This window comes from Anomaloglossus baeobatrachus, chromosome 5, assembly GCF_048569485.1.
Source record: "Anomaloglossus baeobatrachus isolate aAnoBae1 chromosome 5, aAnoBae1.hap1, whole genome shotgun sequence".
NCBI classification, from domain to species: domain Eukaryota; kingdom Metazoa; phylum Chordata; class Amphibia; order Anura; family Aromobatidae; genus Anomaloglossus; species Anomaloglossus baeobatrachus.
Window position 1 is genome coordinate 438,885,664 of NC_134357.1, and position 14,112 is coordinate 438,899,775.

Sequence of the window (14,112 nt, forward strand, 5' to 3'; positions counted from 1 at the left end):
GCTTTCTTTCACATATCATAATCCGTGTTAAATATAAAAATAAAACGCTTGCATTTTTCACCACTGACCATTAGGGTTTTTTTAGACTCTAACATCCTGTTGTTTCAGGAAACAACACATGTACATAGCCACAATTTTTTTTTGTATTGAAGCATCTAATGAGTGTGTGCCAAGGCCAATTGTGAATGGAGGGGAAGCATGGTCTGCTGTAACATCACGGTGAGTAAAACGGAGTGAGTAAAATGCAATGCATTCCACTCAGACCAATGTTACTCTATGGGGTCGCTCCCATGAATGATTGTTTTCTTGGTCCGATACTGTGGGTGGAATCTGATTTGTTTTCTCTCGCACCAATATAAGTCTATGGGTGCGAGAGAAACATCGCATTGCACTCGCAGTATAGCGGAGTGAGGTGCAATATATGCATCAGCTGACAATGGAGGCGATAGAGAGATTAGTCTCTCCTTCTCCTCTGTTGCGATCGCATCACAGTGGCATGACACTCCAGCAGAGCGGGATCCGAGTGTCATGTGATGCACTCGTAGTAGTGCTCGTATGGCGCCAGCCTTATTGTGCTTGTAATCCTGCCTGTGAGGAGACTGCTGAAAACTCTACCTGAAAAAACAGGATTTAGCAGTCTAAAAACCAGTGGCCATTGTAAAAATGGAAAGAATATTAATTTTGTTTTTATTAATAAAGATTATGATTTAAAAAAAAAAACTGCCAAATTTTATGAAAATTGTAAAGAGGATGTGTGCTGGTGAAAACAAAAGTATTATATGCCCTATGATAACCAATTGATCTGTATCCAAGGAATTGTCTAAAAAAAAAAAGCCATTAAACAATAGTTAAATAGCGTAAATTCAGCTGATTGACGGTTGTTTAATGGCCAAGGCTAAAGCTGGGTTTACACACTGCAACATCTCAAACGACATCGCTGTAACGTCCCCGGTTTTGTGACGCAATAGCGATGTTGTTTGCGATGTTGCAGTGTGTGAAACCTATCAGCGACCTGGCCCCTGCTGTGAAGTTGTAATCGTTACAAATCGTTCAGGACCATTCCTAGGTCCTTTGTTTCCCGCTGTGCAGCATGCATCGCTGGAAAGTTTCAGTGTGTGAAAGACTTTGCAGAGACTTTGTTAGCAACTTCCCTTTCAAAAGGCTGCTTATCAACGTCCCCAACAACCAGCTAGTTCGCTCTGCAGGTCCGGATCGCTGTTGAGTTGTTGGCCAGGTTTGCCTGTTTGACAGCTCACCAGCGACTTAGCAAAGACTAAAGGCTACTTTACACACTGCGATATCGGTCCCGATATCGCTAGTGTGGGTACCCGCCCCCATCTGTTGCGCGACACGGGCATATCGCTGCCCGTGCCGCACAACATCGCCCACAGCCGTCACACATACTTACCTGTCCGGCGACGTCGCTGTGACGGGCGAACCGCCTCCTTTCTAAGGGGGCGGTCCATGCGGCGTCACAGCGACGTCACTGAAACGTCACTGAACCGCCGCCCAATCGCAGCGGAGGGGCGGAGATGAGCGGGACGTAACATCCCGCCCACCTCCTTCCTTCCGCATAGCGGCCGGGAGGCAGGTAGGGAGACGTTCCTCGCTCCTGCGGCGTCACACGCAGCGATGTGTGATGCCGCAGGAACGAGGAACAACCTCGTTACTGCTGAAGTAACGATAATTGGGAATGGACCCCCGTGTCGCCGATTAGCGATTTTTCACTGTTTTGCAACGATGCAAAATCGCTAATCGATGTCACACGCAACGGCATCGCTAATGCGGCCGGATGTGCGTCACGAATTCCGTGACCCCAACGACTCCGCATTAGCGATGTCGTAGCGTGTAAAGCCCGCTTAAGGGAGGTCGCTATTGCGTCACCAAACCGGTGACGTTACAGCGATGTCCTTTGCGATGTTGCAGTGTGTAAACCCAGCTTAATACATGTAAATCCAGAATTACAATGCCAGTGCCAGTGTAAAGGGGCTTTTGGTCTCATATTTGCCCACTTGACTTTTCTCAACAATGGACAGGCAGTGGGTATGACAAATATTATTCTGTGTAACATGGAGTGAAATGTTTCGTTCACAATCAGGCAGCCAGATACCAGAACAATGAATATGAATACACAATTCTAAATGAACTGTGCATTGACGACATAACTGAACGTGCACTAACCCTCTGTGAACGACCCTCCGATCTGATCCCCTCCCCTACAAAGTAGCTGAAAGGTCATTGGTCTCTCTGCACGGTATAGGACCATCTGTCAGCCGAGCAGTGCTGTAATGTGAACAGCTCAATGCACTACTACAAATTGCTGCACATTAATAAGTTTGCTCGCCAAAGATATTTCCAAACTAAAAAATGATTTCCTATAAAGCGATCTCAGATGTCGTAGATATGGAAGACGAGCAGCCCGGGCCAAAACCCAAATAGCTTTATTACTAAAAGTATCATTATATGGATGGATAAAATCTAGGATGCGGTGCAGTGAGCCTGTACAGCATCTGGAACTGAGGGTGGGGGGGTTTACTCAAGTTTTGGCCCTAATTAATAGAATATAATTCATTATTAGGATACATAGAGATAAAATGGAGCTGAGAATTGGCCAAGGCTGCTAACCTATTAGAGCTATCAATCTCTGACAAAGGAATTTAAATTGAATGAACCAGTGATTGCATGTATCGGCTTCCATTAGCCCACCCGCAACATCATCGCAGGGAGCCAATGGGTTACTATAGCAGCCAGAGACATCCTGAAGACCCCTATTAGTGCCATCTTGGTATTCCTATGAAGCTCAGCACCGTATAGGAGCCCTCAATTTTCACTATATACTGCAACTCTAGAGTATTCAGTTTTGGGCTTCGCATTTTAAAAAGGACATACAGAAGTTAGAATCAGTTCAAATGCGGCTAACTAGACTACTACAAGGCATGAAGGCCTCCCATATGATGAGAGGTTGGAAAAGTTAGATATGTTTAGCTTAGAAAAAAAGTCGTCTCAGAGGAGATCTCATTTATATGTATAAATACATGTGTGGTCAATACAAAGGACGGGCACATGACTTATTCCTTCCAAAGACAGTATTAAGGACCAGGGGGCATACACTGCGAATGGAAATAAAGTGATTCTGACAGCTAAATAGGAAAGGGTTCTTTACAGTTAGAACAGTCAGACTGTGGAATACCCTACCACAAGAGGTAGTAATGGCAGACACTATAACAGCTTTTCAAAAAGGGCTGGATGATTTCCTCAGCACCCACAACATTGATGGTTATGTGACTTAGGGACAAAATGTATAATTAGTGGAGGAAGGTTGAACTAGATGGACTTAGGTCTTTTTTCAACCTATGCAACTATGTAAGTATTGCACCATATAGTATAAACGATTCGTATGATCACAAGGTCAAGTCACCTACAGAGACTAATAAATAATGCAAGAAAAAGAAATAGATTTAAAAAATTATATATATATATATATATATATATATACAGACGTATAAAATTATCATACATTATATAATTATTACGTATAATTATATATAATTATGTGTAATAATATATAATATGATTATTAAATATATACTATACATATATATATATAATATATATAAAGAGTGAGATAGATAGATAGATAGATAGATAGATAGATATACACATACACAGACAAATTTTTTTATATAAATGGGGATTGATTCAAATCAATCCCCAGGAAAAAAAAATGTAATTGAAATTGCCACATCCGTGAAAGTTTAATCTATCAAAAATAGACCTAACCTCCTACAATAAACACAGTAGAAAAAAAAACAACAGAATTGCAAGGTTTTTGTGTCATCTAACTTATCTAAAAAAAATACAACAAACAGCTATCAAAATGTCATATGTATCCCAAAATGAAACGTATAAATAATAGCGTTAACTCACTAATCAAAAACACAAGTCATCACTCATCTCTAACAACCGGAAAATAAAAATGTCACGCATCTCAGAAGATAGTGGCACAAAGCAAAAATAAAATTTCACTAAATTCTGAATTTTTTTTCATCAGATGAACTGGAAAAAAATTCAATGCAAGTTTAGTATTACCGTTATCGCACTGACCTGGACAATCATGGTTCTAAGACATTTCTACAGCTCAAAGCATTCCATAAAATTAATATTAAAATACAAAGGCAAAGTTGCATTATTTTCACTATTTCATTCCGTTTAGATTTTTTTTCCTGTTTTTCAGAACAGTGTATAGCAAAATAAAAGATGTCATTCAATACTACATATTCTTGTAAAAAACATGTTGATGAAAAAAAGTAAAAAGATTATGGTATATGGTTCTTGATAGAAGGTGAGAAAGAAACGAAAGAACAAAAACAAATTCTCTGATAACTAAAGGGTTAATAGATGAGGCCTGTTTGTTGGTATGGGGCTCATGCACAGGTCAATATCCCATTTCTCCCCTTTGTGTTGCTCCCTCTCCATCTCTTGAAGTAATGCTCCTTAGTATTCTACATGATGGAGAGAGCTACTTTTTTAAGAAGATATTTTTCCTGCAGACACAGATACAATCAACGATTTAGCATAACGCAAATACCGTATCATCTAACTTCTAAGCGGTAAGTAGACCAAAGAGGACCACAATGTTAATATCTAGATAGGGCCCCAATATGGAGCCAGTTCATAAGACCACATCATGATATCTGATGTGAAATATTCCGTTCTTGTTGGCCCCATCCTATTTAATCCTTTCTAGAAGAAAAGGGCACATTCTGCACTGGCAAATGATCATTATAATGTAGAAATACTGCAAGAATTCACAGTGGATTTCTCTCCTATATAAAGGATGAAATCCATTGCAAATCCTCCTCAGCCAAATAAGCCCAAAAAAGCTCAATTCCTATGTCCCAGAGCTGACCCCTTAGATTTATGTGGGATTGCTTCAGTCATCAAACAAATGCCAGAGTGTGAACTCAGCCTTATAACACTTGTCATACAGGACCACCTCAGGCACCACAGCCCCGATTCTATCTGCCAGTCACTATCATGTGGCCATCTACATTACTGAAATCTCCTGGGACAAAGTCCTGCCTTATTCATATAGCAGCCATTTATAATATACCACGTAAATATCTCGGGCTGTGTCAGCCCCAGGTGGCTGGATCCTGTAGGTGGATAAAGACCACAATGCAAATGACCTGTCACCTGTGCTATGTGATTACATCTATATTCCATGTTGCCCTGGTAAAGCCACTCTCTGCTAATGGCTGTGTACTCTGAGGAGATGGCAACCTTCACCCATTCTGCCACAAGCTCTGTTTCCTCTTACCCCTGAAGTACTAGAGGCATATTTCCAGTACATCCATTCCATATAAATATATGACATAATTTCGTATTCTTGACTTTAATTTACAATTACACTACAGACACATCAGAGAAAGTTGTCCGTACCCGACATTTTCAATAGAATTGTGTTGACGGTCATATCTGTTTAGGGACCTCCCAATTCTCCAGATGATGACGCGGAAAAGAAGGATGGGGCATGTTACATTTTACCCTTCATCCTTTGTTCTCAGGGAAGATAAGCCAGAGCCAGAATTGTCTGATAGCGGCTTACTCCGCTCTCCTCATTGAAAACAAATGCACGCTTAGCTGAACTGAGCATGCATGTGTAAAGGGTGGTCGAGATTGAACTTTAATGGTTTTCTTAGGCCACGTGCACACCTTGAGTATTTGGTGAGTTTGTTACCTCAGTATTTGTAAGCCAAAACCAGGAGTGGGTATAAAATACAGAAGTGGTGCTGTGTTTCTGTTATACTTTTCCTCTGATTGTCCCACTCCTGGTTTTGGCTACAAATACTGAGGTAAGAATCTCACCAAATGCTCAATGTGGGAAAATGCCTAAAGCTTTTAGAAACGGCCTGTGTATAACAACTACCATTTTGTGCCTACATCTTCTATGCAGACCTATGCGTGCCCATGGATAAACCACAAACAGTCGCTGCATGTAGTGTGATCCTGCAGTCATGTGTTGATTTACTTTCTCCGTCTCCTATCTTTGGGGTACATACAAGTTTTGTATGTATGTAGTCTGTAACTATAGAGATACATTTCTCTGCATAGGAGCTGTATACACACAACTTTATTAGTGTGAGAATTGGGCTGTGTAAAGAAGATACTTTGACAATCTCCAACAAACTTCTTAGCTGTGGTCCCATCCTTCATTCTTCTTAAAGGGGTATTCCACTATATTTTAAAGTTATCACTAGGAAGCCATTCTGCAGAATGAAAAATAAAAAAAGTATACTTACCATTGTAATCTGCCTTCCACCAGTGGGGCCATTCCAACAGTTTTCGCTGGATCGGAAGTCATGATGTCCTGAACACCACGCGACCCTGGAGCCAATCAGTGACTGTTGTGGTTGCAATGTCATCTCTTCTGGTCCGGCGGAGACAGACAGCTGGAGTGGGGTACAGATTACAATGGTAACTACCAGAGATGAGCACATTGATCTGCAGGACCCTGGTCCAGCCACCATGTCAGCATTGCATGGCTACTGGACGGGAGCCCGGCGAACCATTGCCTACCTACGTCCCTTATTTTGATTAGCTGGACTGGCATGATGTTGCAGAGTGACTCACAGAGGCTCTTTTCTCTTTAACACTAGAAGTCCCAGGAATTTCGAGCTCCTTAGGGTTCCAATGGTAGAAATGTCAAATGACCCCTCTCTGGGACTTCTAGTGTTAAGCGGAACCAACCAACAGGTTTTTCACATACAAAGTACGGTTGCTAGCATGGTAAATGACATCATACTTTCAGTTTGGAGATTGGATGCCTTATTGCAGAAAAATCCTTTATCAAAGCTTCAGAAATTACATGAGCATCGTAGTGCTCCTATGTGGGTCAGGTCTTGTGTAAATATTCCTCCCCTATGTGCTTGGCTGGCCGCTATGTAAATATCTTTCTTCCATCACCGCCATTAGTTATGGCTGGTGCAGTAGAATCCTGAAGAATTACAAGAACTCTTCCATAAAATGGCACTGGAGACAACGCATGTACATACTGCTTTCTGCCATTTTATTAAAGATACTGTCCTCCTGCTTCCAAGTTGTCGAATGCTCGTGCTGTTGGCTGCGCATGCGCACTTGCAAACCTCTGCCCTCATCAACACCGCAGGAGTACGCTCAGTCACAATAGCCCATAGCATTAGCATTCGACAAATTAGAAGCAGAAGGGCAGTGTCTTCAATAAAATGGCGCTAGAAACAGTGGTATGTGCATGCTGACTGACGCCATTTCATTGAAGAGTTCCTGTAATACTAAAACCCTCTACTGCCCACATGCCAGCTATAACTATAATGGCAGTGACAGAGGGGAGAAATTTAGATATCGGCCAGCCAAGCACATATGGGAGGAATTGTTACACAAGACCTCACCCACATAGTACCGCCCCGATGTTCAAACCACTGTACAAATAAAAGATTTAGAAATGACATCATTGGTGCAGTTGCTTGAGCATCGGGGCAGTACTATGTGGGTCAGGTCTTGTGTAAATATTCCTCCCCTTTGTGCTTGGTTGGCCGATATCTAAATTACTCCTCTCTGTCACCGCCATTATAATTATGGCTGGCGCATGCGCAGTAGAATTTTGAATGATTACAGGAACTCTTCAATAAAATGGCGTTGGAGTCACAGCATGCACAAGCACTGTCCATAACTATATTGGCAGCGATGGAGGGGACAAATATACATAGCTGCCAGCCAAGCACACAGGTGAGGAATATTCACACAAGACCCGACCCACATAGCACCACCCCGATGCTCATGTAATTTCTGAAGCTTTGATAAAGGATTTTTCTGCAATAAAGCCTCCAATCTCTAAACTGAAGGTATGATTTAATTCACCATGCTAGCGCCAGTATGGCACTGTTTGTACTTTTTATGTAAAAACCTGTTGGTTGGTTCCCTTTAATCAGGGAAGCTTTCAGTGATAACTTTAAAAATACAGGGGAAAACCACTTTTTAGAAAAGTGACCACAGTCATAATGTCAGGAGATTGCCAGAGTATCTTCTTCTATAAACAGCCCAATTCTCAATCTAATGAGGAATGTGGCGGAAAAAAAAAATAATACCCTACAGTTGTGTGTATACAGCTCTAATGCAGACATATGTATCTCCATGGTTACAGACTGAGCATAAACCTGTGTATACCTGAAGATTAGGAAAAGCAGAGAAGCACATAGTGATAACTTCTCACAGAGTGGAGCTCTTTGAAGCAGTCTCATCTATAGCAGGAATACAGAATTAAAGGACGGAGACTAAATGTAGGATTTTTCGATTTTTCTCGCAGATGCAGACGTCTCCACTGTGTAAATCTTTATCATGTGATGGATTCTCCAGAAGCTGATATTAATACCAGTAATACTCTGGAGAGAACATGACTGACCGCTTTCAGAGTGTGGCTTACTCCCGAGCGGGGGCCCCAAATAAGCCTTCATCCTCACACATAAAGCTTTATGGAGATCTCAGATCTTGCACCTCGCAGAAAATCTGACTTCTTGGTGTTAATCTAAAGCAACTGTACTATAAAAGGTCTAGGGCAGACAGCTTCCCCATATGGTGTTTAAAAGAAAAAATTGGTGAAGACGGCGGAAAGTGAAAGCGAAAACTCTAGGAGTTACGTTACCTCCAGAGGATCTCCCTTTAATAGGTTAGCGGATATAATATCATATATAGACCATATTTGGTATTACGGATTACATTAGATTGTCAGCTCTGATGGCCGGGACTTTCATTCTACTCTAACGCGTGTTCCATAGGTTTGATAAATGCCTATGTTTAGTATTTTAAAGACAGGGCACATGTACATGACCATATTACAGATATGCATGGATCTGTGAGCCATGGACATTTAGGGGTCCGTATCGTATCTGTGTGTCTGATTTCCATTACACTCTGTATCACGGAGACTTTCTGTTTATAATTCGACAAGAGGTTTCTATACAACATTGTAAAATCATGCACCGGGAATAGGGTCTCTGGAGAGAGGCCCACTCTAGGATGGTCTTATCCCTTGCATAGGGTCATGAAAGTGGAATGGTAGCAGTAAGACCTCTTTTTGAACCTGTCTATGGTTTTGGCAGTAAAGCATTACCTAAAAGCACTGTTATTTTGACCTTTGGAGTAAAGTAACCATGTACTGTTCTCTGCCAGTGCCCCTGTTCTCATGTCTATTCTACCATACGCACAATACAGGGATGAGGTCGGGACTCTACATTTTAGATGGTCAAACCTTAATGAATCACTTAAATAGTAGGAGACCTCTTACCAGTCTTTTCTGCGGCTTGATGAGCGGTCGGTTGATTCCATTCATCTTATGGTACAACCCACAGGCGTTACACAGGTAGTGTCCGGTGCCATCTCGTCTCCACAGAGGGGTGGACATTGCTCCACAGTTCACACATTCTCTTCCTTCGGCGTGAAAATCTTCAAGATATTCTGTGGACAGGAAGAGGTAAAATAATTAGTGATAAGGGCTGAAGAAGAATGAATAAATAGGCAAAAGTATCAGATTTACAAAACCGAAATACTAAACTTGATCCCTGATTCTACTGAAGGGAACTGAAATCACCAGAAAGGGGTCTGCACATTTTGACCGTAATGGGGACCCTACAACTTAAGCGCATTGTGCCCTCTAAAACTGGCCATATGACAAAATTATAGGAATAGAAAAGAAAATGCTAAGATGTAAATTTCATCCGAATCATGAATTAAAGTGGGCTTTACACGCTGTGATCTCGCTAGCAAGATCGCAAGCGATCGTTCCCGCCCCCGTTGGTCGCGCGCAACCTCGCTTATCCCCGTCACACGGACTTACCTGTCCTGCGATGTCGCTCTGGCCGGCGAACCGCCTCCTTTCTAAGGGGGCGGGTCGTGCGGCGTCACAGCAACGTCACACAGCAGGCGGCCAATAGAAGCAGAGGGGCGGAGATGAGCGGGACGTAAACATCCCGCCCACCTTCTTCCTTCCGCATTGCCGGTGGACGCAGGTAAGGAGATGTTCGTCGCTCCTGCGGTGTCACACACAGCGATGTGTGGTGCCGCAGGAACGACGAACAACATCGCTAACATGCATACAACGTTTTTTTGCTTCAGGACGACCCCTCCGCGGCAAACGATTTTGCCCGCTTTTGCGATCGTTTAAGATCGTTCGAACGTGTCAGACACTGCGATATCGTTAATGACGCCGCATGTGCGTCACTAATGACGTGACCCCAACGATAATTCATTAATGATATCGCAGCATGTAAAGACCGCTTGACTGAAAGGGATTTATCTGAACTTCTTCATAGTATAAAGCCATAATGCACCACATGTACTGAACGGAGGCAACTTATGAAAAGAACAGTCAGCAGCAGCTCGTTGACAGTTTCTAGGTCTTAATATGAGAATCCAGATCACTGAGAACAAATCACAAAGATGCTATATTATCAGGTTAAGTGACGATTAGGTTAATGAAAGGTGGGCCCCAAAAGAACCTTAATTTATTCATTTCACTGTAATGTACTCAAACTACTGAATACAGACACATAATAAAATGAACAGTCCGCATCAGCTTGTTGAAGTTTTCCCAATAGCAAAATCATGATCCATTCCACTGAGCGCAAAGGGAAATAAAAAAATGTTACAGCATAAAACGAATGGTTATGTGAGCAAAATCCCTCCACAGTCTAAACAAAATCCTAAAATCCTCATCATAAGTAGAAAGTATTGTTCAATGTAGAATCTGCAGGGATCGGACAATTATTTATACTTCGAGGAGTAAAACAGGAGTGAAAAGCTAAAAGTACAATATATAATATTATTCAGATCCTATGAGCTTTACTTGATCCGCACCACAAAATAATTATATTTGCAAAAAAAATATTGTAGCCACATGTCTGCATAGGGTAAAAAAAGACGTGATTTTCATATACTTTTGATTTCTGAACTCAATACAAAATATTGAAAAAATGCCACCCCCTGCAGTTTTTTTCACAAACACTGACTACATAGGATTTTTCTTGCACCATAATTTGTCCCATTTGTGTGACCTTTGGTGGATGATTTTGGGGTCATAAGATTGGTTAGAACTTAATGGACGCTGTCCTGCGATTGGCTGCTGTGTGTAGATAAGATTTTCTTATGCAAGTTTGTGTAGAATAACTACGATAGTAGTCTAAAGGGAAGAAAAAGCTTTTGTTTTGGCATGCTATGATCTGAAGGGAAGCGTAAAATCATAGTGATGACTGCCCCTGTTATAGGTACAACATGGAGGGATTCAACCTTAAAAATAAGAAGACAATTAAATACCAGAACCTCCCGTCAGCGATTCGCTCTGTGCCTCATGGTTCAGGAATACCTGTCCCTTCAACTCATACTTCAAGATACACCTGATTCAGAAGATTCAGAACATGAAGAGTGGGATTCTCATGAGGACTTTCACGCTAGTGACAATGAGCAACCGCTTTTTTCACAGCTCGAATTACCGTAAATGATTTCTTCAGTGACTTAGACCATCCTAAATATTTTGCAGAATGTTTAGGCTCTACACTAAAGGAAAAGCACCTGCTAGCTCCTGGTACCTGTTTTTCATGGTAGAGGAGCAGAGAAAAGATATTGGTTCCATACTTTTAGCAAGACAGTGCTCTAGTGTATAACAGTGATGTTCCAGGGCTGATGGAATAATTTAACATTAAAGGAAAGCTATGAGAATTTAGACTTAATTCATAAGAAACTTAATTACGAGGATCAAGGATAGTCAATGTCTGGTCATCTTAAAGTTTTTTTCTTTGCTCCTTGGGCAGCAAGGAGGTTACACGAAGTAACCATGCTTTTTGTGTGAATGGAAAAGCCGAGATAGGACTCATCACTGAAGTAAAAAAAAGTTGGCCAACGAGAACATCTTTGCAACCTGGACTCAAGCACATAGTTGCGGAAAGTTTAGTTGATCCCACTAACGTTCTCCTGCCACCACTCCACATTAAATGTAGATGAGTGGCCGAGGTGGTTGTGTGTTCCTTCCCCTGAAGACACCAATCATGTCAATGTCTTGTAAAGTGATGTTTTATGCAAAGTGATAAGGTATAGGAGTGCTATGTAAGATGTAACAGAGTTATGTAAAGGATTGTTGAGTAAGAAAGATCTGCTCAACAACAAAATAACTGCAGGGGCATAAATAGTTAAACATGGGACTAGCCCAAAGTGGGAGGGGTTAGCTCTTGCAGTAAGAGACTGGTTTTAGTTTAGAAGATAGTGAGCAGCTAGTGACTAGTTAGTATGAACCTGAAAGTCAAATAGGTGCTAAAGCCCACAACTAGTGGGTGATTCTTGGCTACTATAACAGCAAAGACTTGAGTGAGACATCAAGATCTGAGGAAACAGATGGACATATGGAAGGTCAGCATCAAACCTAATTCTTGCCAAGAACGGGGTGACCCCGGAAGGAAGGGTCCAGAAGAGCATCCTTAGCATAAGACCCAGTGCAACTTATAGCTCAGTGGGAACGGACCGAAACGGGAATGAACTTGAGATGAGTAAGAAGTCTTATACGGCAAGTTCAATAGTGTTGGAAATCTCTGTTGCTGGGAAGACGTGAAACCGCAGGTGGACTAGAATGACTTTCGCATCTAGGCTGGTTGACGATGGAAGAACTGGAAACATCTGAAAAAGTAATGAGGAGATGGAGAAGCAATGCAGAACAAATGATGTCCAACGGTGCCTTGTGCTTTGGAAACTGTGCTTAAGTTACGTGCCTGCTGTTTCATGTGTAAAGTTGGGTTGGGAGAGCTGTTAAAGCTGTCCAGTAAAGAATTGTTTAAGCAGAACTATCCTCTGTGTCTGTCTTCACTGCAGATTGGTCCTGGTTTGCCAGAAACAAGCGGCATTCTAAAAGGTATAACCTGCACCACCGAAGTCCACGCACCCAGCTAGGAACACAACCTCCCTGTGAAGTGTTGAGGTAAACAAGAACTATTCACCCCCCGTACAACCTGGGACTGATGAAGCAGTTTGTTAATGCTCTGCCGAAATAAGAAGAAACGTTTAAGTACCTTTGCACCAAGTTTCAGGGGCTGTTGAAGCAAGACTGAAGGAAGGCATTTTTGTGAGTCCAAATATTCGGAAACACATAAAGGCCAACATGAAAATGAAAGCTGTTGAGAAACGTACTTGGGATTTTTTGAAAGATGTTGTGAAAAAATTTCTAGGTAACAAAGATCCAAAATTTAAGTCCATTGTGGAGAATATGCTTACACGTTTCAAAGCCTTGGGATGTCTGACTAATTTGAAGTTACATTTTTTTACATTCCCATTTGGACTACTTTCTTTAAAATCTTAGTGCTTTTAGCAAAGAGCAAGGACAAAGATTTCATCAGGATATCAAGGAGATGGAACGACGATACCAAGGTAGATGAAACGTGAACATGATGGAGGACGACTGCTGGATGCTACAGAGAAGATCCGCAGGCCTTCTATGAGAGAAAAGGGATCAAGAGAAGCTTTGAGGAGAAAAGGAAAAGGCGCAAGAATTAATTTAGTGTGAAGTTGCAGAGTGAATGTTCAATAAATTTATATATATATAATATTGTGTACATTTTTGGCTACAATAAAAAATTTTCTTGTTCATTGTGCTTTTGTGCAAAATCCATATGGGATGGTAAAAATTAAAGGGTTTTTTTTCCAATCGGGGCATAAGAACACATAAGAATTAGACATTGGATTTTAATTAATTTTCATTAAGGCTAGGTTCACATTTCCGTTGTTTTGCATCAGTCACATGCGTTGCTTGACGCATGTGACTGAGGCATTGTACAATGGCTAACAAAGAACAGAATTCATTTTTCTTACTCTGTTGTGTGCGGGGGGCGGAGTTCGGGGTGGGTGGAGCCGAGAGGGGCCGTGGCGCTACGGACGTCAGTGCCATGGGGACTGCAGGGCTGGGGACAGGTGAGTGTGTGTGTGTATACATGCGGAGTGCTGGAGGGGGCGGAGCCGAGCGGGGAAGTGTCGGCCTCCCTGCACACGTATCCAGGGTAAATATCGGTTAACTAAAAGCAAAGCACTTTTTGCTTGGTTACCCGA

At 41.8% G+C, this 14,112-nt stretch overlaps 1 protein-coding gene across 2 annotated transcripts in view; it reads right to left on the reverse strand.

Annotated features, from left to right (window-relative positions):
• The window catches only part of GATA5 (GATA binding protein 5), a 39,573-nt gene that overhangs the window by 6,809 nt on the left and 18,652 nt on the right, over nt 1–14,112 (reverse strand). Inside the window, exons 3-4 of one of the 2 annotated variants that reach the window (XM_075347773.1) lie at nt 9,320–9,489; nt 6,303–6,452 (exon numbers count right to left, since the gene is read on the reverse strand). In XM_075347773.1, coding sequence (XP_075203888.1) covers nt 6,303–6,452; nt 9,320–9,489 — 320 coding nt within the window. The remainder of the gene's footprint in view (nt 1–6,302; nt 6,453–9,319; nt 9,490–14,112) is intronic. The other variant, XM_075347774.1, reaches the window with a different exon arrangement.